Source organism: Taurulus bubalis, assembly GCF_910589615.1.
Source record: "Taurulus bubalis genome assembly, chromosome: 5".
In the NCBI taxonomy this organism is placed as follows: Eukaryota; Metazoa; Chordata; class Actinopteri; order Perciformes; family Cottidae; genus Taurulus; species Taurulus bubalis.
The window spans coordinates 16,451,685-16,476,875 of NC_136593.1; the positions used below are offsets into that span (position 1 = coordinate 16,451,685).

The following is a 25,191-nucleotide window of genomic DNA, read 5'->3' on the forward strand; positions in this document are numbered from 1 at the left end:
ATTCTACCTCTTTTCCAACATTGCCTGTCTCTCTCCACTACCTCTATCAAATTATAGCATACAATGTTCAAAAAACGATCTAAAAAGAAAAATGAACACCCACGTACACTACTAGTTATAGTATAAAGTGAGCTTCCCTATCATTTGACGCAGCCATTTTATTAAACTCTATACACACACTCGCAGCTGCAAAATGAGTCCAATGTGTGACAGTTGATCAGCCTGCTCTGAACGTTTGCCTTTAATCCCAGTCAGCTGGGAGAGAAAACATGTCAGTTCGGTGAAACTGAAATGTGGGCTGAGAACTCCTTCTGGGATCACTGGGTAGGAGAAGTGGTGAGATCGGTCCAGAGGGCAGAAAACTCAAATGATTCATTAACATTCCTCCAACTTTAGACAGTTATACCGGAACCCCCACCCCATAAACATCAGGTTATAAGCACTGAAATAAATATCTTTGATAGTAGCTGCCCCACGTGCTCTTACAAACACTGACCTGAAATCATGTAGCCCTGAAGTGTGCATAAGGAAAACTATAAACATTATAAGTGTTGTGTCTATGTCTTTGGGGCAAAGCAAATCCAGTCACTAGTTTAGGGCAAGTCCCAGCTATTTTAAGGAAACTGGAAGCTAATTGAAAGTCTTTCAGGCCTCTAAATGCCTACCTATGTTTAGAGTTTTTTACAGAGCTGACACCAAGTCTTTTCATTGCGTAGACCTCAAGATAAAAAGGGACACTCCACCAATTTCACATAGACAAACGGTTGTATAACATTTTCTGTGTCTCTGGAGGGTATTTGAGAAAACAATCTAGATGATGTCATCATCATTGAGTTGCTTTCTGGGTAGTGTATCATCAAATGTTTTTGGAACTTGACCCATACTCTGAACCAAACATTGTTCCCCACCCTGTGTCACATACATATAAGATGTCCAACTTATGAAATGCAGTACCAAAGGACTATCTGTTTGAAGTAACTGTAAGGATTATTTAACTGGTTATAAAATAGTCTCAATTTGATACCGATGCATCTTTATGACCGACTTAAGTAAACAAGAACATCAGCGAGAAGATTTGGCTATTTGTATATAGTTATTCTTAACGTTTGTCATCGGTGCCATGGGGTCAGATTCTACACAAAATCATGCAGGTTCACCAGAAACTCCCTCAGCTCAGACTCCAGCAGCAGCAGGGCCTCTGGCAGCGACCATCTGGCTCCAGACAGACCCAGATCAGGCTCCGCTGCTGACGGCAGCTACGACGGGAGGTAAGAGATCAGCTCCCGTCAGCAGCATCACTTTTGCCGGCTCATTGCTCCACTGCTCCACGCTGGAAGTGAACACAGACCCCCTGCTACTGGAGACCCAGGCCATATTGCTGGGCCCACTGAAGGGATGAGAGGCAGTCAAGAACCACAAGTAGGACGGACCCTGCTGCAGTAAAAAAAAAAAAATTTAAAAAGGGAATCTGGTACTTGAAACACTACTGCTTTTGTCCACAGAGACTACACAAATATGAAAGTTGCACATAGTGAGCATTAGAGCAAAAAGTTAGAAATTTTGCAAAAAGTGAAGTAATGAGATTGACTCTATTACTCTCATGTCTGTCTGTTAATTATGAAACTACAGCTAGCAGCCAATTTGCATAGAAACAAAAGTCATGGCTCTTTCTGAGGGTAGGAAAAGGCACATTCCAGCACTGGTAAAGCACACTAATTAACAGGTTATATCTCATTTGCTGTGTATGGGTGGTTATGTGCCAAACTAAGTGTTGCTATGGAGGCCGTATTATTTTTTCTTGCCGTTTTGTTGTTAAACTTTGGACCTTCAAGTCTCTAGTCATGTCAGCTTTTCAGGGAGTTCAAGTCAACTCAATTTTTGTGACTTAAGTGTTACTTGAAACGCAGTCTCAATTCTCCAACTACAGCTGCAATCATTCACATATAATTAAAGTCTGATACAGTAAGTTATGCAGGACTTGCAGGCAGGATTTCGATTCATTAGTGGTCAGTATGTGGAATATTTGAATGCAGAGTCACGTAAAAAGAGCTTCATAATGATGGCACAATGAAGCATGTTAAAAAAGCTGTCATGTCGTCACAATAAGTATCCTTCTTAAACAAACCTCGCTCACACACTGCTGACTACAGAAGAGCTGACTGGGACTTGTGGAAGATAGTGTTAGATGCTGGCTCTGCCTTGAAGCATCAACAGAGACGAAGATTCATGCTGATTACATGTTGTATAGCAAGAGTGAACATCTTATTGAGCAACACAGCACAGTAACAGTTTCTTTTTTGTATTGACACTCCACATTTTAATAGAACTGGTCTGAAAATATGTAATAGCTTATTCGTTTACAGTCCTGAATATCATCATAATGCATCAGATGAGATGATAAACAACAAGCCCTAATTTTATATATATATATATATATATATATATATATATATATATATGAGAGAGAGAGAGAGAGAATCTATTGCATTATATTACATCACACCTAAAGTGTAATAATTACTTCACTGTGCTGAGGATGACACTAAAAGGTTCTTTTCACATTCATCTGCAGACCTTTCTCTTTCCACACCTTAAATTAGAGTTTATATAAAGGCGTGATTTGTGACATCACATCTAGTTTAGAAGCCAATCATGGCCAATACATGAATTGCACAAGTGTGATGGGGAGCCTTCCGTGAACAGGCTGAGAATGGACCTTTCAGTGATGAATGAGACATCGTGCGTCCAGTAGTTAAATATTGAAATTAAATATATTTGCATATGCATAGACTATGTCTGTTTAATGAGAAATTAGTTGGATTTAATCATATTTAACAGGGTAATTAAGTTAGATACAAACAAGAAAATGAATAATACAAGCAAGCTTTTCTTATATGTGATGAATTATGTTTGGATAGAGCTTTAAATGAGTTTTTAGACCTCGTCTCTCTGGTATTTCAGTGGTATGCATGCAATACTGCTTTGAGTGGTCTTGCACAAGGCCTGCAGATGATTCAGTGAGATCACCAGCTCTTTAAACAAAAAGCTAATAAAAGAAATCCTGCAGTCCCTGACAAATTTCACCAGATTTAAGAGGATCAAAGAAGATGCTTGTAGCCGGGGCGACCACAAAAACTACTGAGACGATGTTAAGTCAACAGCGATAACTTACTGAACCTGTGGGGCAGTATTTTTTATGAGCATATATTAATCTGATACTGTAAGAAAAGCAACAACACACATTTTCCAGCAACTTTCAAATAGATCCTGTGTGACAACACAGGACTGCATCATTCACAATGGTGCAGAACAAGTAAAGACCCTGAAATTAAAATGTCCATCTCATCGACAGTCTGCTTTCCTGATAGCTGTGAGACACAAATGTGCAAATTACGACAAAGTCATCAGTGTTCAAACACGAGCAGGGAGGCTGCTATTACCTCTACAAGAGATCTGAGCTAATCTTCCGCAATCATAGACAACACCAGTCTGGCCAGGGGCCGAGAGAAACACATTGCATAATACTTCTTCTATTCTGTGTTAAATCATAGCCTCAATGATCTGGCTTGTATAAACTGCTGTTCACTCCAAGGTTTTCATCCTGTTGGAGATATTATAAAGGAAGCAACTACTCACCTACTAGTGCATCTAAGACAATAAATGAGTCTACTGATAACAGCTTCCCTGTTTCCTGCAATACATTTTCTCTCTCAATAGACAGGAAAGCAATATATGTGGTTATTAGTAGAGGAAGGGACTAAAGACAGAGCTGGTCCTGGTGTTCATCTCAGATGAACTACCCAACTAGTCTGCTCAGACAGGTGGTGGCAAGGAGAACATGCATCAAGGTTTGTTGGGGTTTGTGAGTTTTAAATGTTTTATTCCCTTTAAGAGTTTGTATATGTCTATAATGTTCACCTCCGATAACTACATCTGCATTAATGGCACCTGCCTCCACACACATCTGTAACCTTGGTGTCATCTTTGTTCCAACCCTCACCCTTTGAACGACACGTCAAGCCCTCTCCTCCTCAGAAACACTCATCCACACTGTCATCCCCTCTCGACTGGACCACTGCAACAGCATCCTGTGCGGCACATCCACCAAAACCATCAACAAACTACAATACATCCAGAATACAGCTGCCCATATGCTCTCCCACTCCCGCACCAGAGACCACATCACCCAAGTCCTCCAAAACCTCCACTGTACCCCATGCAGCAAAGAGTCCAGTTCAAGATTCTCCTCATCACCAACAAAGCCCTTCACAACCCTCAACCCCTTCCTACCTCTCTGACCTCCTGCACCGACACGCTCCCACCCACCACCTCAGATCCGCCAACCTCCTCACCCAACCCCTTACTCTGTCCAAGCATCGGACCTGGGGGGACAGAGCCTTCTCCATGGTTGCCCCCTCCCTCTGGAACTCTCTCCCCATCACCTCAGACATTCTCCATCACTCGCCACCTTCAAAACTGCATTTAAAACTCATTTATTTAAAGCTGCTTTTAACTTGTGATGCTAGTTATGCATGTTTTTGTTTCTTACTTTTATTTAATCTCTTTTTTAGTTGATATCGTTACTGCCTTACACTATCGGAGTGTGTGTAGGTTTGTGTGTGTGATGACATTTCAAATACTGTCTGAGAGAAATTCAAAGCAAGGCCCCTGATGTCTCAGCATATGCATACAGACTACATGACTGTGATTTTATGGAGGGTGCTTGTGTTTACATTAGGAGGAAATGTTATGCATACCTCAGCAATGACAGTATAAGGCCTTGCATGTGGACATGGCTAGTCTGGCCTTGTGCCCTCATAGCGTCCCTCTCAAACATCGGAGGAGGCGTCCCAAACGAGGAGGAAAAGATGACGATTTGATGATGTTTGCTCTGCCAGAGGACACCCTGAGGACTCGGATTAGAAGCTCCCAAAAAAGTTTGAAGAGAAAATACAGATATGCAAGTACACTGTGTTTGCAGATGTTCAAAACCCTGTTTTCTTGTTTGGTTGTAGTCTGAGAAAAGTAATTTATGTATTCAGTATTTTCCTTACAAAGTACACTATTTTATTGGTAAAATAGAGCGTGAGAAAAACTGAGGAGGTGTAATATCTACAGACTTCAAAAGAAAATCTCCTCACATGACCTCCACAACTTGGCTTTGCTGTTGTTCATTGTGAGCCCTCAATGCAAGTATGCAAACATCTGAAACATGATTTATTATCTATCCAATTCATATTTATATTCTACATCTTATCATATAACACAAATCATCTATTCATGAATTCAATAAGTTAGTTATTCATTTTGTGATGTTCTTGAAGAATAACTTTGTTAAATGGGGAAAAGACCCCAACATGTCCGCCACTGACCACTTCTGGAATACAAATCTGTCATAACATCTCCAGCATGTCTAGGAAAACGAACACAAGATTTATTCAAGATCTTTCACACACCTACAGCACATATTGGGATTTATCGGATCAGACTCTCGCTGCATTCAATGTAATCAACACAACCGGCGTCTACCTCCACGCACCAATACAATGTTTCTGGAAAGAAGGAACCACATTATCCCTCTTCCTTGGCTCTAGCGTTCCATTATCAACACAACACAAAACCCCATTACTTGTGGTCCTAACTTAAAATTGACATCTCACAATGGTTGGATCTCCTAACAAGACAGATATTAATGGAACAATAATCAGCTCTGCAAAAATAAAAATAAATTATAAAAACAGTACCATCCCAGTGTGTGTCACCATGCAAAACACCACAACCCTGAAACTGAAGTAACTAAATAAAATGCCACCATCTTATACTTTAGAATTTCCACCCGTTTCTCCTACCATCGCATGTCAAGATATCCACTGCAACTGCAACAGTATACAATAAATATTGGAATACAGTATTCAGTTGTAGCAAGACATTATGGAATTAGGAAAAACATGTTGTCTGTCATGGTACAAAAATACACGAATGATGTCTCTGTTACATTTACCAGTGACCCAGCATACATCATACCAGAACCCTGACACAAGCAGCCATCATTAATTGTTAATTACACCTGTATTTGACGAGTCATAATGTTATGTTTTGTTATGTTAATAAGTTATATTGAATTGAAGTCCTCTGCGGTTGGCATGACACGCATACAATTAAAACCAATTGTCTTCTGCTAATACTTATGACATAATTTTCTCTGATTTTTCTTTGCAAAACTCACTAAAGTTAGGTAAATACCTCTTTACAAAAGCATGCAGGCTGTTTCTTATGCCAAAAAGGGCAATACGCATCGCCATTTTAGTATTGTAATTTAATAGTGCACTTTCATGAAGTTGGGGGACTAGAAGGTGATACCTTTTAAAAAGAATGGTCAAAACTGAAGCAGCTGGAAATTCTGACTTTTAGTCCCCAATATGGGTACAGCTCCAAACACTACATTTCACATAATGCACCCAAAGGCATATTCATTAGTTCCTCCATTCCTGTAAAATGACACATCTCTCAAACTGCACACCTCCACTTGGTGTCACAGGCTTTCAGTGATACATGTTGCAGTCTCCAGGTCCAGGCTGAGACAATACTGATAAATCATCAAGCATTACTTGTTCAAACTTGATGGAGCTCATTCAGAGCCGTAGAAATTACACAAGTTTAACAAACCGAGTAGTACTCCCCATTCATGTGTAAAATAAAAGGAGCTTGTCACTGTTCCTAAACATGTCAATCTATTTTACATAACAGTCTATATGGCTTCACTGAAACCTCTTATAGCCGTCTTTGTCCATATGATCCTATAGTACCCATCTTCACATCTGGTAGACATCCAGAGGCCTCTCACAGTGACATGAAGGCCTCTTCTGGTCACGACCAGCTGACATGGAGAAGGATTTCCCAACGTGTTGTAGAGACATGCTGTTACAATTACAAATAAAGCTCTTGAACACACAGCTTTAGCCACATTTTTTTTTTGGGTGTGTGTACTTGTTGCCTAAATATTGAAAAGCACGTCAATTAAAACTGGCAAGTCGAAACATCTACAACATATCTACAATATCCTGCCATAATTTAAAGATATTTAGTCCACTGTAGTGGGTCAGATTAAGAACAGGGCCCCTCCTTTGAGTGAACCGTATACTGATGAGTTTTATAAGTGAGGCGAGGGAAAGCAAAGTGTGGGAGGATGGAAGATTAAAGGAGGCAACGTGATTAGCGAAACCCTTCCTGCATAAGTGAGCCAATAGGCAGCTCCCTCGGTACAATCACATGTTTACTGCTGAAATTAGCCAGACAAAAGATTCCTGTATAATTAAATATACAAACAGTTTGGATAGTGCATGATATAACGTCCCTCTAGTCCCATACAGTAAATGCAAACATGCTGTTAAAGTCCAGCTAAATTACTGAGTTAATCTTATGGTTTCAGAGCCCTTTTACAGACAAACACAATGACTGCACACTGTAGCTGTTTATGCTCGTATGACGATGGTAGATCATAGTTTGGATGGAAAGAGAGATGTTGGAAAAGTAGAGCCACTACTGGGGTTATTTTGACACTTATTCCCTCCTCTTGGTCCACGTCTATGGAATACACTCGACAGTTGACATAATTACACACAGCAGCAAAGACAGAGCAAAAGACTGGTCCTTCTTGTTGTTGCAGGAGGTGGAGGTTTCAGTCAGCAGTTGGTGTTTATCACGGTGACAGTAATTGTCTCTCGGCGGTGATAACCTGTCCTGGGTTACCAGCGGTGTGGGCACTGCTCAGATCAAAGCTTTCAACTTTCTAAATACGGTGCAATCTTTATACTCTAGAGACAGCAAGATATCACCCTAAAAGCGTGTGTGTGGAATGCTCACTCTCCAACATGCTTCAAAGTCAAACTGATACAACACTTTGAAGTCAAGCTGCTTGACATCACTAAGTCAAATGGATTTGACAGATCTACGGCCAATAAAAAGCACATTTTGGTCATACATTTCATCTTTATGTGTTACCCTGAATATACCCACTAAAAAGTCCAATAACATTGCAATTTTGGATTAGAATATTTCGCAGTGACCAAGAAAAAAAAATGCTATGTTTTTTTAATATTTTGTACTATAAGATATACCACACAAGCCTTCAATACCCTCCTATTCTCTGTTCAATGTCGAGCCAGGCCTCTCCACAGAGACATAAACCTCCAGCCTGAGAACAGAGGGTCATGAGTTCCACTTCCTGTATGGGAGCTAATAATAGCGGGTTCACCCAAAGAGGCATCTCAAGGCTTTTGTTTAAAAAGCAGCTTTTCAAGCGTGTCATTTTCCAACAAATCAACATCCGAGGAGATTCTTTATCAGCCTCTACCTCCACAAGCAACGTGTGCACACACAGCTATGAAGACATGTGTGGATGCATAAGCATGCATGCACAACATGCGCGCACACACACATTATCAGCGGCAGTCCTGTTTGAAGTCCAGCTGGCAGATATATTGTGGTTGTCACCAAAGAAACACAGCATAACACATTCAGCACAGAGCCACAGTATAAACAGACAGCAGTTAGTCTGATGATGTCGGGCCTCAGGAGGACGAAGGATCAACTGTGTCTCTTACCTCGGAACTTCTTTGGAGGGTTGCTAAGGTCTCCCGCGTCAGGTTGGACGACACAGCGGTCATCCACCAAGCTATGGATATAAACACATAATACCATTAGTATCAATCAGAGTTCTGTGTTTTAAAAAGCTGAGCATGTTATTTAACATATTGTTAACATACACAGATAAGTAGTTTAAGTATATTATCTATATATTGTCACTGTCACAGTCAAATGACAGGTTTTCATAATGGAGTAGAATTGCAAGTTATGATGTTTTTGTTATTTACTCTTGGGGTGAAACATTTAGTCGAATAACAATAAAAGAACATGAACTGCAAAAAAATATCAAATAACCCTGAATTTGTTTATTCAGAATTTTCTTAAAAATATTAACATATTAGGTGGTTCCATAATCTCAAATGTCTTTCTTTGTATTTTATGATTGTAAACTGACATTTAAAAGATATCACATCTTTGACTCTGTAAAACTGTGATGCGTAATGAGTCAAGAAAGTGATATTCAGAGCAGAATATTCACAAAAAACAATGATTTGAGTTGTACCCTAAATAACTCATGTCTCATTTATTTCTGTTATATAATTTAATGTCAACATTTTTATTTAATTAACAACAATATAAAACAAAAAACTAATTTAAGAAAGCAATGATCTCAATATTAAAAATGCTTAAAGTATTTATAAAACTACTAAATTGATCAATGATTTGAAGGTCAAATTAATAAATCAATAAGCTTTGATTTTCATCAATTAAGCACCATTGAAAATATTTATGGAGATGTATTTAGATTGCTATTGTACTTGGGTACGTGAAGTGCAGTATAAAACAAAGTATCTCAAAAAAAGCTTTTGCATGTTCAAAACTGACTCTTTCCTATTTTTACAAAGACCTATTGCAGAGCTACAGAATAAATACTCCATTGCGGCTCCACACTATAATGAAATCATTCCGGATTAGATGACCTATGGGCAGGCGGGAATTTCTAGTGACAAATTGGACTTTTACTGGCTTAGAATAACACTTGGCTGGACACAGGCCAAATCCCACATCCATTTCAGGCCTTTTCCCGGGGAATGTCTGCAGTTGTCCAAACAGACCTGTCTACTGCTCCAGTCTATACACCTCAAGGAACACGGCTGCAGACTTGGATACAAAGAGAGAAAATATCCAAGAGTGTTCAGAAGAAATCATACAGTACATGTGTGCGGGCAACTGCATATGTGGACTATTCACATAATTTCTAATCCAGCAATTAATACTACCATGACACCTATTGAACAGATCCTGTTGCAGGCTCAGTTGTACAAAACAGGATTTTTAACAACCTTTAATTTGCTCACTTCTCTCCAATGAGAAAACCAGAGCTAGGAATTCTGCTCAGCTGTAGAAGTTATAATGCTGAAATACTTTTATGTCTGCTCAATATGATTTATTCTTCTAGCAGATGATCTGGAGAATGCTGCTGAGTTGGTGGTTGTGCGTGGAGAAGATGGCTTCTGGCCAAACATGTCATGACAGTTTTGTAGATTTGTGCGCTTGTTTGTGCGAGTGTGTACGTGGGACGCACAGGAACTTGAGAAAGGCCACATTGTCTCCATCGTGTCTTAGCTGTAGGTCATTCCATAATTCATGAGCAGAGGGGTTCAAGGACACGGAGCGGAGGCCTGATAGCATGAGAGATGCTCGGCCCAATATACGGCACCTTCATATAAATATATTGAAGTTTCTACGATGCCAACTTTCTCTTAACATTCACAACAGAAGAGGAAGTGCAACAAGTGTGAATCATTGTGTGATATCTGAAGACCAGTATATTAATGCTACAGGCCATTCTGCAATCCCTAAAGATGGAGTATGTCAGAATCAGAACCATTTATTGCCATGTATGTTTTCACATACAAGAAATTTGTCCTGGCGGGAGGTGCATAACATTTAATATTTAACAATAAACAGAGTGCAATAAATGGGAGCATGAATATTTACAATTAAATCTACAGTAGAATATAACATTAAAGTTCAAATAAAGTGCACAGAAAACAGTACTTTAAGGTGGAATATGTGATCAATATGCATTTTACTTGTAAACAATCAGAACTGATTTCATTGTGTTCCAAATGAGGTAGAATTAATGCACAAAACAACAACATTGCTGCGACTGTGTGGGTGATCGAGTGGCTTGTGAAAGAAAGGTTTAACATTAGCGGTGAATATTGTACGCAGCACAACTCGGGTTGTTTTCCTCCAAATTTGCTCTCCACACCCACTCCTGCCACACACACACACGCACACACACACACACACACACACACACATACACACATACACACATACACACACACACACACACACACACTCCTGCCACACACACACACACACACACACACACACACACACTTTAACTTTATCATTAACTGGGCATTTACCACCCCTGTATTTCCTTTTCTCCCAGCACTATCAGTGGGTCAGCCATGGCCAAAGCATCACTTTAAAAAGGCCTCCCACTGTTTCCACAGCTTTCTTCTGTGGGATCAAATGCAAACTTAGATCCATTTATCTCTCCTTACCTACTTTATCCCATTGTGTCACCGACAGAGGGAAGTGATGCCCGAAATACATGCCAACGTTCATCAGGCACACACAAACACAGAATCCAATGGAAATGACATTTGGCTGATGGCACCAACATTGTAATTTCACGAAATCAAACTTAAAAAGGCGAACAGTCGCCACTAATGGTGTGACTTCCTTCCTTCCAAATACTGCTCAGCTTGCAGTAGAGCAGAGGAAAGTGTGAAGCGGGCCCACACACACATACTGTAGAATGGACATACCCCAGGGTGCTGATGAAACCATTGGTGGATCCTTCTGCATACATGGAGCAGATGTCCCCGATGTGTAGGAAGCTGGACATCTTGTCCGACATGTTCGACACACACAGGGAACAACTATAGCAGAGGAAAGGACCACACATTAGTCATATAGTCCCAATGTCAGACATGCTCTCATCACAAAAGTCTAACAAGCAGCAGAAGCATCCTTGTTTTGAATTCAGTGAAGACGTTATCTGTAATATTTGTGATATTGACCTACAATTACATTTATTCTGCTTCAAATATGCAACACCATTGGAAGGATTACTGAGCATGCACCTGTGACTACTTTCAGTTTACGTTTGCAGATATGAATATCCACACACAAGTCCATGTGGCTACCGAGTTGCCAGTGCAATGTTCAGAAGAAAGGGTTCCCTGAGAGGGCGAGACAACACTGATACAGTCTCTACCGACAATAATTTGCATAGAAGCTGCAGGGAAATTCTCTGATGCCACTGTTACCCGTTTGTGGTGGATAAAGGGGATGGACAGGTAATTTGGAGAGCTGCAGCTACAAGTCTGAGCACCTGCAGCAGGTCATCACCGCTGAAGCGGATATGTGGGCACTTCAGGTACTCAAGTTATCTGCTTGTTTCTGAGGCACTGCCTCTCACTGAGGGCGATACATCTTTTTTCTTTTTTTACTATCGGTGGGGGCTGTGGCTGACAGCCCTGTTGCACGCCTACAATAATGACATAAATCACGAGATGGTTAACTATTATTACGCAGAAGTGCACATCTTCCTCACAGGCCTGTTTATCCGCCCATGAAACTTAAGCAAACGCGTCCAATGGTGGGCTGTCATTTGAGTCCGCAATCACACCGTTTCTCAGTAATCCGAAATGATCATCGGACTCGTTTCCTTGATGGGTTTTGGTCCCTGTTGTGTGACCGACGACAGCACACTGATGAGATGTGAGCATTTTGTTAACCATTTAAGGAGAGAAGACTTTTCTCCACGACGAGAGGAGGTAGAAAGAGAGGATGGTAAAAGTTTAAACTTTACCTCGGTCGTGGTGAGCGCTCGGGTGTTCAGCTGTCTCTGGTCCCGCTAGGACAGCATGCCTCTGGCGCTCCTCTTCGGGAGATCCAGCCTGCTGCGCCTGTAACGATCCGGTTATTTACGTCAACTCCTTCACCTTTCCGCGCCTGTCGGTGCTCCGGGCTGAGCTCACTGAGGCAGGCGGCTCACTGGCTCGATGCCACTTCTTCTCCTCAAGCGGCCGCGGTGTTGATAGCTGGGAAATGAGGTCCATGTGGTCGCATCCCACCACCAGGGGAGTCCATGAGGTTGTATCACTCGCACCATGGAGCCTGGATTTATTCTTTACAGTGCGAAATTAAAAAAGGCTCTTATTTGATGTAAACGTTCAAACAAGCACCACTTGTTTAGTTTTGTTTGAAGGATTACTTCAATGGTTTTTTAAAGGCAAATATTTTATTTACATCAAAACAGACACCCGCTATATTTACAATCCATAAACATAATTTGTAGTTTAACAATATTCTTTAATAGACATGAACAATAAATATTAATTTCGGGCAGGAAAGAGTTACATCGCACCCAGCTGACTGGCCACGTGACTTTGCGGAAGTGAGAGAGTATCAACAACATGAGCGGGTCTTGAAGTCGTGTCCCGCAAGAATGCTGCGCTGTTTCGCTTTGTGTTTGGTCTTCACCTGCGTGAACAGGGTGTTGTGTCTTCAGGGCTCATGCGGGGCTCAGTCAGAGCCCATCGCCCGGCAGGGAGCAGCGGGCTGCGGCTGCGGGAAGTTGAAGAGAGCCGCTGCTCTGGAGCATGTGGAGGACAGCAACGTGTCTGCAGAGCCTGCTCACAAGTACTCAGGAGGCGCGAGTGAAAGGATGGCAGAGGCTCGGAGAGATGAGAAGAACACGCAGAGTCAGGTAGTCCATCTCTGCCCTGCTTTTTTTTGTTTTTACTAAAAGGTCCCTTCTGAGAAACTTCCCCCCCAAATGTACCATCAGAGAATCCTGACATGTTATTCTATATTCATTACATTACACCTCAAATGAAAGATAAGGTGGAGAATGACAACCAGATCTGGCTGGGAAACATGGCCATCACGATATATATATATATATATATATATATATATATATATATATATATATATATATATGTACACATTTTTTTTATCTATGTATACATTTTTGCTTAATTCTATTTCTTGCCAGACACCTGGCAGCGCTTCTGCTCACACAGCTGAGCCACATTGACCCTGATCCAGGTCATAGTTTCGAAACCCTGATCCAGGTCACAGTAAAACCCTGATCCAGGTTCACGATGGGCATCACTAAGCCTGGACCTGTACTTGCATTTATTAAAGTTCATAGAGGAGAACGGTTTCTCTCAGATATATGCTTCCAAAAAGGTACATGACCCGACTGATCACTTTTGTCAGCTCAGGGAAGGATGGAGGCAATTCTCTCAGAAATGGTCCATCATGTCTGGTTCTCCTCTGAGTTTATCTTTTAGATCTCTGCTGCAAGTCAATAAGTTCCATTTGCAACAGACTCTGGACTGAGAAATGACTTCATACTACAGATCAAGCTTTATTGGGTGTGTGCACATGAAACATTAATATTACAACAGTTTTTGTTTTCAAACAAAATATTTATTATAGAGTCAAAATATGTTCTATAGAAAAACGAACTATTTACAATGTTTACACAATGTGCATGTTTCAGTTTCGTTTTTTCAAGAACAGTTTTCAGAACAAGAACAACATATGTACTGTATGTGTGTACTGTGTACTCTGTATGTGTGTACTATGTACTCTGTATGTATGTGTGTACTGTGTACTCTGTATGCATGTGTGTGTGTGTGTGTGTGTGTACTGTGTACTCTTTACCAGCGCATGGTCGTGTGTGTCTAGCGCAGAGTAAAACTGAACAGCTGAGCGGAGCAGAGCTGCCGTCTCTCTGTGGACAGTGTTGTTTTTTTTAGTACACTGCAAGTTTTTTTTTTCTCTTTCAGGTGGAAGTGTGTTCTCTGTCTGAATAAAAACCAGTGTATCTTTGCAGCGTAAGTGGGTGGGTAGGTCCTCAGGGATTTCCTGAGTGTTCATTGGGTAGTTTCACACAAAATGTCAATTGACACCTGAATCAACAAATCAGGTGAAAGGTGGAGCTGGACACAGACGCCTCTGGCTGTGAAGCTCCTATGATAGGCACGTATGATCACACAGAGGAGTGGGCGGAACCTCCAGACTTTGGCCCATCTAGCAGTAGGCTCGTTCGTTAGAGCTGCGCCTCGCCTGGAATCCAGACGAGAGCAGGCGGACGCAGCAGGAGGCGTTGACAAAAAACTGCAATCAAGTCGGACAGTTGTCAGCTGTCAGCTGTGTATACGCAGGAAGTCACAGAAAAAAGTACTTCCTGTTAGTTCCGAACTTTTGTTTACTTGTAGTTTACAGATCACGTTTAGAAATATATATTTATGTAAAAATTAGTGTGTGGCTGCATCCTTTGTGTAGTGGCCGGCTATGGCCAGGTGAGGGCGCACTGATATATGATGTTGTGATATACATGTGAGAAGAAGTACTATTAAAGTTGTCGAGTTGCATCCTGATGGTTGTGTCCTTGAGTACCGAGTATGTAGGCAAAATACATGGTGTCAGAAGCTTATAACCCACGACAGACAGAGTCTAGTGGTACAGTCAACTAGTCGGAGTAGTTTGACGGTGTGGAGAGAAAAGACGGTGACGTGTGGAGCTAGAGAGAAAGTTTGACAGTGAAAGCTAACAACCTTGCGTGAAGATATGATCCGAGACAGGATTGTTGTCGGGATACGTAATGCCAAATTGTCAGAAAAAATGCAGCTCAACCCAAAATTGGATTTAGCGACAGCCATAGTTCAAGTGAGGCAGCACGAAGAGGTGAAAAAGCAGCAAGTTGTTCTCCGGGCAGCCGATTCACCGGAGCAAATGGATGCAGTGGCTTACAACAGTAAGAGACAGGTTTATAGGAAAAACTCTGCTCAACGCGTAAGCCATTTTCAGCCTCAGCCTGCCTCAACCAACCCAAAACAGTGTGGGAAGTGTTGCAGAACCCCTACACATGCATGGACTGAATGCCCAGCAAAAGATGTTGAATGTAGAAAATGTCAAAAGAGGGGACACTTTGCATCTGTATGCAGATCATCCCAAAAGCTAGAATCCATTGAGGAGGATTATGTGGCGGCTTATTTGGGAGCTATTGACCATCCACAGGTGTCTACGTGAACTGAAATGCTTACCATTAATGGTGGCCCGACTTTAAAGCGGACACAGGGGCATCTGTGACTGACATCCCAGAAACAGAATACACGCAAGAGAAATACGGCAGTTACACGGTGACACGCAGACCTCTGCTGGGCCCCGTCAGTCAACCTCTGGAGGTCAAAGGACAAGTGCATGATGTCATTCAGAGAGGCGACAGAAAGATTGAGGAGGAGGTGTTCATTGTGAAAGACCTGACGACACCCTTATTGGGCCTGCCAGCTATTCGCAGACTGCAGACGATTCCTCAGCTCCATAGCATAGACAATGCAGACACACACTTCCGCTTAACCTACGCAGATGTCTTTACAGGGCTAGGTAGGCTTAAAGGTGAATATAAAATTAAACTGAAAGACAATGCACCACCCTATGCCCCCTCTGCCCCACGACGTGTAGCCATCCCACTCCGAGCCAAAGTTAAAGAGGAACTAGACCGGATGGAGAAAATGGAGGTCATAGCCCGTGTTGAAGAACCAACTGAATGGTGCGCAGGCATGGTCCCTATCGTGAAAACGTCAGGGAAACTACACATTTGTGTAGATTTAACCCATTTGAACGAGAGCGTCATCAGAGAGAGACGCATCTTACCGGCAGTGGACGAGACGGTGGCCAAGCTGGAAGGGGCCAGAGTTTTCACAAAGCTTGACGCGACATCAGGCTTTTGGCAAGTACCACTCCATCAAGACTCAATGCTGTTGACCACGTTCATCACACCAGAGGGCCTATACTACTTCAAGAGGTTACCCTTTGGTATATCATCGGCCCCTGAGCACTTTCAAAGGGGGATTTCCCAACTGATTGATGGCATTGACACAGTGCTATGTTATGCTGATGACGTCCTCATCACAGGAAAGGACCGGGCAGAGCACGACGATAGGCTGCATAGGGTGCTACAGAAATTCAGAGAGTCTGGGCTCACTCTGAATGAAAAATGCCAGTTTGCACTGACAGAGGTCCATTTTCTGGGCCACGTCATAAACTCACAGGGCATCAGAGCAGACCCGGATAAAATAAAGGCGATCCGTGACATGCCTGAGCCAAAGGATGTGGCAGATGTTCGGCGTTTCATGGGCATGGTGAACTTTGTAGGAAAATTCTCACCATGCCTGCCCGACTTGACAAAACCCATTCGCGATCTGTTGAAGACAGAGAACAGCTGGACATGGGGAGCACCCCAACAGAAAGCGTTCGTGGACACTAAGAAAGAATTGGGGTCAGAGACTGTGTTAGCCCAATACAGCCCAAACCACGAAACCATGGTGTCAGCGGATGCCTCTTCGTATGGACTAGAAGGCGTCTTGACACAAAAACAGCTAGGCGGTGAGTGGAGACCTGTGGTTTTCATTTCAAGAAGTTTGACCAAAGCCGAGTCAAGATATGCCCAAATAGAAAAAGAGGCTTTGGCTACGACCTGGGCATGTGAGCGCCTGCGCGGATACTTGAGCGGCCTAGATTTTACTATAAGAACAGATCACAAGCCACTCATAACACTCCTGAAGTCCAGGCGACTGGATGACCTTCCGCCGAGGATTATCAGATTCAGATTGAGGCTGCTCAGATTCAATTTCAACATCATCCATGTCCCAGATAAAAACCTGATAACGGCTGATGCTCTGTCCAGAGCGCCTCTTCCAGCCACAGCCACGGAGGCGGAGCAAGACCTGGAAAAGGAATGCAAAGCTTACTTGGACAGTGTAGCAGAAAGCCTGCTAGCCACACCGACAAAGCTGGAGCAAATTAAGAGCGCACAAACCTCTGACAACACCTGCAAACGTCTCAGTCGATACATTGCAAACGGCTGGCCTGAACACAGACGAGATATGCATGAGCTGCTGTTGCCCTACTGGCCTGAGAGGTCAGTCCTGCATGAAGGAGGAGGACTGCTCATGAAAGGTGAGAGACTCATAATCCCTGAACACATCAGACCTGACATCCTGCAGAGACTTCACCAGGGACATCAGGGTATCAACAAATGCCTTGCAAGGGCTAGAGAATCTGTCTGGTGGCCAGGCATCACGTCTGCCGTAAAGCAAATGGTCGAGAGATGTGAGATTTGTGCACGTGAAGCTCAAACACCTGTTGAGCCTCTGCTCACGACTGACCTCCCAAGCAGACCATGGCAGAGAGTCGCAGCAGATCTGTTCCAATGGCAGAATGGGAACTACTTAGTCATGATAGACTACTTCTCTCGCTATATTGAAGTTTGCACCCTACCTGGAGGCACAACAGCCAAACAGACTATTGCAAGATTTAAAGCTGTGTTTGCTAGGTATGGATGCCCAGAAGTGCCAGTCACGGACAACGGTCCTCAGTTTCACTGTCATGAATTCTCTCAGTTTGCAAGAGATGATATGACTTTACACATGTGACAAGCAGCCCCCGTTATCCCCGCAGCAATGGGGAGGCTGAACGGGCCGTCAGAACTGTTAAGTCTCTCTTAGAGAAAGAGGGTGATTTCCACAAAGCTCTGCTGGCCTACAGGTCTACTCCATTGGCACACGGGACCTCCCCAGCACAACTACTGATGGGGAGGAGACTCAGAACACCAGTTCCAGTGTCACCGCTGCAGCTACAACCACAGTGGCCGGATCTCAAGGAATTCAGGGAAAAGGACACTGCGCTGAAACTGCAGCAGCAACAAACGTTCAACCGAAGACACCGCACTCAAACCTTGCCACCTCTTCAGTCTAGACAGCAGGTGTGGATCAGACCCACACACACCAAAAGGACTGTTGTGGGCCCTGCACCTACACCACGCTCATACCAGGTGGAGACTCCGGATGGAGGACGGCTGCGACGCAACCGTTCACACCTCAGGGAAGTACCAGTGCCCTCAACATCAGGGGACATGTCAATGACTAGGTCAGGGAGACTTTCTAGGGCTCCTGAAAGACTGGACCTTTAAACACTAAACACACACCTACACACTACGGAGGACAGAAAAGAAAAACATGAAAAGATGTTAAAACAAGAGGAGTCATAAGTCGGTTTGAAGAGTGAAATGTCTAGTTGAAAAGCTACGTTCTGAGTGGATGCATCTAGTGAGTAATCTCATACAATAGCTACAGTAAAGTATAATTTCTTCTGTTAGTTTCTCAGTTTAGACTTTTAAGTTTTAATAAGGATTTGAGTGAACTCCTGAAATTATAAGATAAGTTCGGAAACTGGAAAGTAGCTATAATGTTCAATGCACTTTGTCATCTTGAGGTTCTAACAAAGCAGTTCAATGTTCATCTAAAAGGGGGAGATGTAGTGGCCGGCTATGGCCAGGTGAGGGCGCACTGATATATGATGTTGTGATATACGTGTGAGAAGAAGTAATATAAAGTTGTTGAGTTGCATCCTGATGGTTGTGTCCTTGAGTACCGAGTATATAGGCACAATACACTTTGGTCTTTTGATGTCTGCCTGTGAAATACACTACTAGTAGTTTTGATGTGTGTTGTATACATACGATTTTGTATTAACAACCACACAATAAATGTTTTTAGATCAAACATGAGACTAATAGTCAATAATCCAGCGTTAAGTATTCCAACTACACATAAAATAAGGATTTTCTACAACACGTGGTGTTTGCTGTCAGATCTAAGAGCCAATCAGCTCTCTGATGTGGCGACAGCCAGGTGTTTCCCATCATGCACTGGGCCACGCAGTCGTTGGAAAGCAACTGCGGCGGCTGACTCTGAAATCGACGGTGACTTGGTCTCGTGAGAGTATTGTTGACCACGTGTGCATGACGTCAGAGCAAGTCGGGAGGAAGTAGGACAGAAATCTAACCGGCATGCATTGCGCGCCGATCGCCGCCGATCGATTCTGCGCAGAACTGGCTCATCTCGAACAAGCCTAGTATCTGAATCTTTTTTCTACTCCGTTTTGTCACGGAGCTTTTAATAGAAACGTCCAGTAAACGTTATCTTACGGGGCCGCGCGCGGCGGGCCTCAGAAAAACGTGCGGGCCGCACTAACACTAAACTTTGATGTCAAGTAGGGGGCCACAAAATATCGGCTCGCGGGCCGCGAGTTTGAGACCCCTGGTCTATATGGAATAAACACACAGTAGAACATATGTTTGTTCATTACAGTGTGATTTAAATACTTGACAAGTGTAAAGTACTAAGTATTTATTTGTTTTATTTATTTATCAAAACTTAAAATGAACATAAATGTAACATAAAAGTTAAATTATAGAAAGAAAGAAATATTACCAGCTGATCACAGACTATGTTTACATGCATGTACACAAATACATTAGTAGTAAAGTAATTGGATTGAACCAAGAGTTTAATTTAACGGCACTGGGGTGTTCCTATAGGCAGCATTCTTATTAAATTATGTTTTTTAAGAAATGTGTGTTGGTATGTGTGTATTGCCATCAATTTAGATGGCGCAATTGTGTATGACAATATCTCTTTATATGACTTCACCACGATATTCTGCTGAAATACGATAATTTATCATATTTAATTAGTGCCTGGCAATTGTTTCATACCACATTGGATTAACAAAATGTACTTTTTCAAATCAAACTTGAAAAAAGAATGATCTGATTTCTTGAAATGATGACATCTTAAACATAGAAACTCCCAATACAAGTTCACCTTTTGTAACCACGGTGGTTCTATTTCCTTGTTTGCTACAGATTGGTCTCAGCATGAACTGAAGGTCTGGTTCTGGTGAAACTTGTGCAATCGTTTCACAGGCAGGAATGACACAATTTGTTGCAACACATTTAATTTCTGTTGGAAATATGAAAATTCAGTTGAAGTCAGAAGCGCTCTCTATCGCATGCATGAACTCAAGTCCTGACGGCTTCTTCTACTGTTTGCTTCTGTACACTTACTAATTTAAGTATACCAAATAATAATAATGAACACTTAAATGCAATGGACAACTCATACAGAATTACATTAACACATTATTATAATTGTATTTTCCTTTCCCAATGTACTTACAGTAAAACACTGTTTTAACCTATGATGTTGAAAGGAGTGCATATGAATGACCGAGGCCGTCATATTAGAATATTAGAATCTAGCAATTATACCAATTGCATTTATCTATCTAAACTCTCTTGATTTGGTTAACTAAACACATATCTAAACTCTACTCTCAAATCCATCTTTGCCCCTGGAATAGATTAAGTGGCCAGGCCTTTTACAAGTTTTATATTCATTTGAATTGTGTCACCATCTTCAAACTTTAGAGACTCATAGAAACACTTTTTTGCTCAATAAAAAGAAGGGAAACAAAAGTATGTTTCTTCCATACAGATGGTGCTGATTTCTGGAGGACAGTTCCTGATGGGAACAGACGATCCAGGCATCCCTGCAGATGGCGAGGGACCTCAGAGGCTGGTGCATGTTGACGCCTTTTACATGGACATCCAGGAAGTCGCTAACCAACAGTTCCAGAGCTTTGTTGATGCCACAGGATACGTTACTGAGGTATGTATCTAAAGATTAAACCACAAGCTGTATTTTTGAACTCATACGAAATTAATTGAAATGATTCAACCAATTTGTATGAAAGGAAATCTGGCATCATTGCTCAACGCGTTTTTGACCTTGTGCTTTCAGGCAGAGAAATTTGGAGACTCGTTTGTATTCGAGGGGATTTTGAGCGAAAGTGTGAAAAACCAAGTCACCCAAGCCGTATGTATAAACATTCAACTGTCGCCATACCTGTACAACTCACTTCATTATGGCACACCAGTGTAAAGCATTGTTAGTGCCATGATTATCGGCCTCAGCCTTTTGGAGCCCTGGAAAAACGCTCCAGACATGTGTACACCTTGATAGTTGTAGACACACACACATTTACACATCACACATGCCACATAAAACCATGAAATTGCTCACAGATTTGTTGCTCACTCACCAGCAATTTGGGGCAAGGAGGAGAAGTTCATGTCTGTCTGTCTGTCATCTAATAAAAAATACATTCCTAAGTTAACAGTTTCATAATGCTTCCTGCTTCCTGCAAAATGTACCTAGATCGGTAAACAACATTCAGTATTTCATCAGGGTGTGTGTGTGTGTGTGATGAAATGGCTCATGAGCTGTGTGAGGAGAAGAAAGGCAGTGTTTGCGTAATGTGTAAGAAAACGCAATTTTTTTATGTCTCTACCACCATGATGGTCACCATCTTAAATATATAATATTTGTGTTCTAAGCTTTATCTGGAAACCCTGCCAGCCTGCGGGGTTAGTATATTTACAGAGACAACACTTCTGTTGTTTAAGAGTCTTGAGAATGTTCACAGATTAGTTGTAAGAGACCTGAAGACAACAGGCCTCCCATGGACAAAAGCCAGACATCGAGGTGCTTGCTGCTTCATCTCAGCTGTCATGCGCAGCCTGATCATGTGGCTGAGAAGGCGCTGTGTAGAGAGGCAATACTGGAAACCATTCGTATAATTGCAATTCTTTATTCCAAAGACCATTCTAGATGAACACTGGAGTATGTGTGAGAGAGAAAATGGAATGGAGAGTATGAAAGAAGCATAATATTGGTCAGTAACCATTGTTTATATCACTTTGATTTTAGGTGGCTGCTGCCCCCTGGTGGCTTCCAGTGAAAGGGGCCAACTGGAGACACCCTGCTGGTCCAGACTCTAACATCACAGACGTGTAGAAAGACACTCACTACCTAATATGATAAAAACAAACACTTGTACCTGTTTAAAAAAATGATTGTCACCCTGTTTGATAGTGTTTAAAACCTCATAATAAATAATACTTATATATACGATATATAATTATAGTACACACATGCAAACTCTTACTGATTCTACTTTGACAATGAATACACTTGCCTGAACTACATGTGGACTGTAAATACTCTCAACAACCCCAACTGCAACTTTTGGGAAATTTGGCCAAAACCAACTTGATTAGTCTAACTCAGACTGCTGTTGCCAAAAGACATTTTTACTCAGAACAAGGACTATAGATTGTGTTCCTCTTGTATTTTATTCCGTCAATTCTTTATTTTGGTAAAGCAAACTGATAAAACCAAATGCAAGCTCAGCCATTTAAACTTCTAAACCTGTGTTTTGTAGGCTGGACCATCCTGTCCTCCATGTGTCCTGGGCGGATGCAGCAGCCTACTGCTCCTGGGCCAACAGGAGACTTCCTACAGAAGCAGAATGGGAGTACGCCTGCAGGGGCGGCCTTGAAGACCGGTACGATATTCACTCATTATGTGACTGTGAAATATGCCGATGTTCTTGTGCATGTGCTGTGATTTTAATATAGTTTGTCTCATGCCAATTTCCTGACACACTTCCCCTGTATGTAGACTGTACCCCTGGGGAAACAAGTTGAACCCTAAAGGACAACATTATGCCAACCTCTGGCAGGGGGATTTTCCCAACCATAACTCTGCAGAGGACCGATACATTAAAACTTCACCGGTAAGAAAATAAAATATGGAGAGATGCCGTAGTTATGGGTGTGTTAAAGGTGCATTATGATTCAGGTTAGGGAAGAAGTGGGTGACTGAGCTCAAGAGCCATTGCCACAAAACTGAAAACAGGTTTATAATTGAGCCACCGCAGGAAATTATAGGTGCGGGAGATAAGGGCTCATTTCAAAAGCTGATATTATATAATATTGAACCACGGTCTTTCTCTACAGGGGGAGCTTTAAAGCCCCGCTTCAGAGGTATATCAATCCTGAATATATGCTCTCTGATTCATAAAGGCTATGAACTTCTTAAGTAAAGTACATCGTTCTGTTCGCACTAGCTGAAAATACAGGGAAATGTATGCCTCACTGATTATAATAACACCAATGCTCATTTAAGCAGCGATGCATGATGGGCAATAGAAAAAACTAATGGGACTACCTGTAAATCCAGATTGAACACTAAATGATCTGTTTTGTCAGTAAGTTCTTGTAAAGTTCCCTCAGAGTCACATGCTCATTCTGGCAAACACAAATACAGGTGAAGTCATTTCCCGCCAATGCTTTTGGTCTGTATGACATGGCCGGGAATGCATGGGAATGGACCTCAGACTGGTGGACTGTGCATCACACCACAGAACAACAACACAACCCAGTAAGAACACAATGCCTCGAAGCTTTCGAGTGGTCCAGGGTTAGTTTTTGCCTGCATAGCTGATCATTTGTCTCTCTTTCAGACAGGTCCTCCATCAGGCACAGACAAGGTGAAGAAGGGAGGCTCTTACATGTGCCACAAGGTAAAAACATCATGATTATGAAACATGAAATTGTCTACTTCATTATGTGAACTGTTAGAAATGCTCACTGGGTGGTTAGATTGTGTGGGCAGTGAAGTCTTTTGTGATATGAAAGCAAAGTAGTGTTCAGTGGTTGTGCAAACCGGTTTCATAGCCAGTATTGGATCTAGTCAACAACAGTTCTGACATCAGCATCAGAAGACTGTTAATCTCCAATTGTGTGATTACAAAAGGGGAAATACCACCTCTCTCTTTTCTTCCTGGAATGTGAAGTGGTTTCTTTGATCATGCATACTCAGTCGCCTGGCCACTCTGTGGCTATGTTTGATTCATTAATATATTAACTAATTAATCAGTTTCCTTTGCTGAGAAAATGAATTCCACAGTAAATGTTCCTGTTTTCTTTCCCCCGGCTTCAGTCTTACTGTTATAGATACCGATGTGCAGCCCGGAGCCAAAACACTCCAGACAGCGCCGCCTCTAATCTTGGTTTCCGCTGTGTCTCTCGGGAGCAACAGTGACCTGAAGAGGCCGTCTTAAACACAGGGATCCAACTATTGGTTGTGTTGTTTAACCAAGGCCAGGAATTTAATATGTGCCAGCTCACTGACGGGGAGTTGAGACTGCCTTCCATTCCAGCAGATATTCTCAGAAATGTAACTTTTTATAACTTCTTTTTTATAAGAAATGAAGAGGAAAAGCATCTCTGTTCTCTTTACGCCTTTTGAGCACAGGTAAAAAGAGCACTGAATAAGTTATAATTAAAATTGTAAATAACAGTAACAAAAAATCTTTGTAAGCAGTTATCAATAAAAAGGTTGGCTGAGCTACAGACTAAAAGTCTTTGTCAACTTTACAGCCAATATCCAATCACACTGTGGATGTGCAAGATTATTGTAAAGTATTGTAATTTTTTCAGTCACAAATGGGATCCTAAACAATCCCTTTCGTATTTTTCTTTGTGTATTTGTGTTTTCTAATTAGTTAAGTTAATGATTTCCTGATTTTTCTTTCTTTCAAGATTTTAGCTTTACATTGAACATGACACTGAACATGACTTAATAAAAAGCTTTTTTTTTGGCTTAATGTGATTTTACACTGAATTTATCTGGGAAACTTTAAGTTTAGTTCATTGATGCTGAATCTCAAGGTGATATTTTGCTCTGTGTTTTATCATTACTGACCTATGACGACCATGTATAGATGGTTTATTATGTAGTTAGTAAG

General features: G+C 41.8%; 2 protein-coding genes across 2 annotated transcripts in view; one reads left to right on the forward strand and one right to left on the reverse strand.

Annotated features, from left to right (window-relative positions):
* LOC306736485 (inositol 1,4,5-trisphosphate-gated calcium channel ITPR1) overlaps positions 1-11,527 on the reverse strand; it is a gene marked incomplete at its 5' end in the record, with an annotated part of 64,593 nt that extends 53,066 nt beyond the window's left edge. The window contains 2 exons of the mRNA XM_079218130.1: positions 8,604-8,674; positions 11,436-11,527. Of these exons, the coding sequence (XP_079074256.1) occupies positions 8,604-8,674; positions 11,436-11,527 (163 nt within the window). The remainder of the gene's footprint in view (positions 1-8,603; positions 8,675-11,435) is intronic.
* A 1,012-nt stretch (positions 11,528-12,539) lies between these two features.
* sumf1 (sulfatase modifying factor 1) lies at positions 12,540-25,049 on the forward strand (the record flags this gene model as incomplete). Its single annotated transcript, XM_079218749.1, has 10 exons — positions 12,540-12,583; positions 13,171-13,384; positions 21,033-21,206; positions 21,339-21,413; positions 22,308-22,390; positions 22,822-22,944; positions 23,061-23,175; positions 23,709-23,822; positions 23,905-23,964; positions 24,384-25,049. The coding sequence occupies 10 exons, from the start codon at positions 12,540-12,542 to the stop codon at positions 24,483-24,485; spliced, it is 1,104 nt and encodes a 367-aa protein (XP_079074875.1). The 3' UTR covers positions 24,486-25,049.
* Between the last annotated feature and the right edge of the window lie 142 nt (positions 25,050-25,191).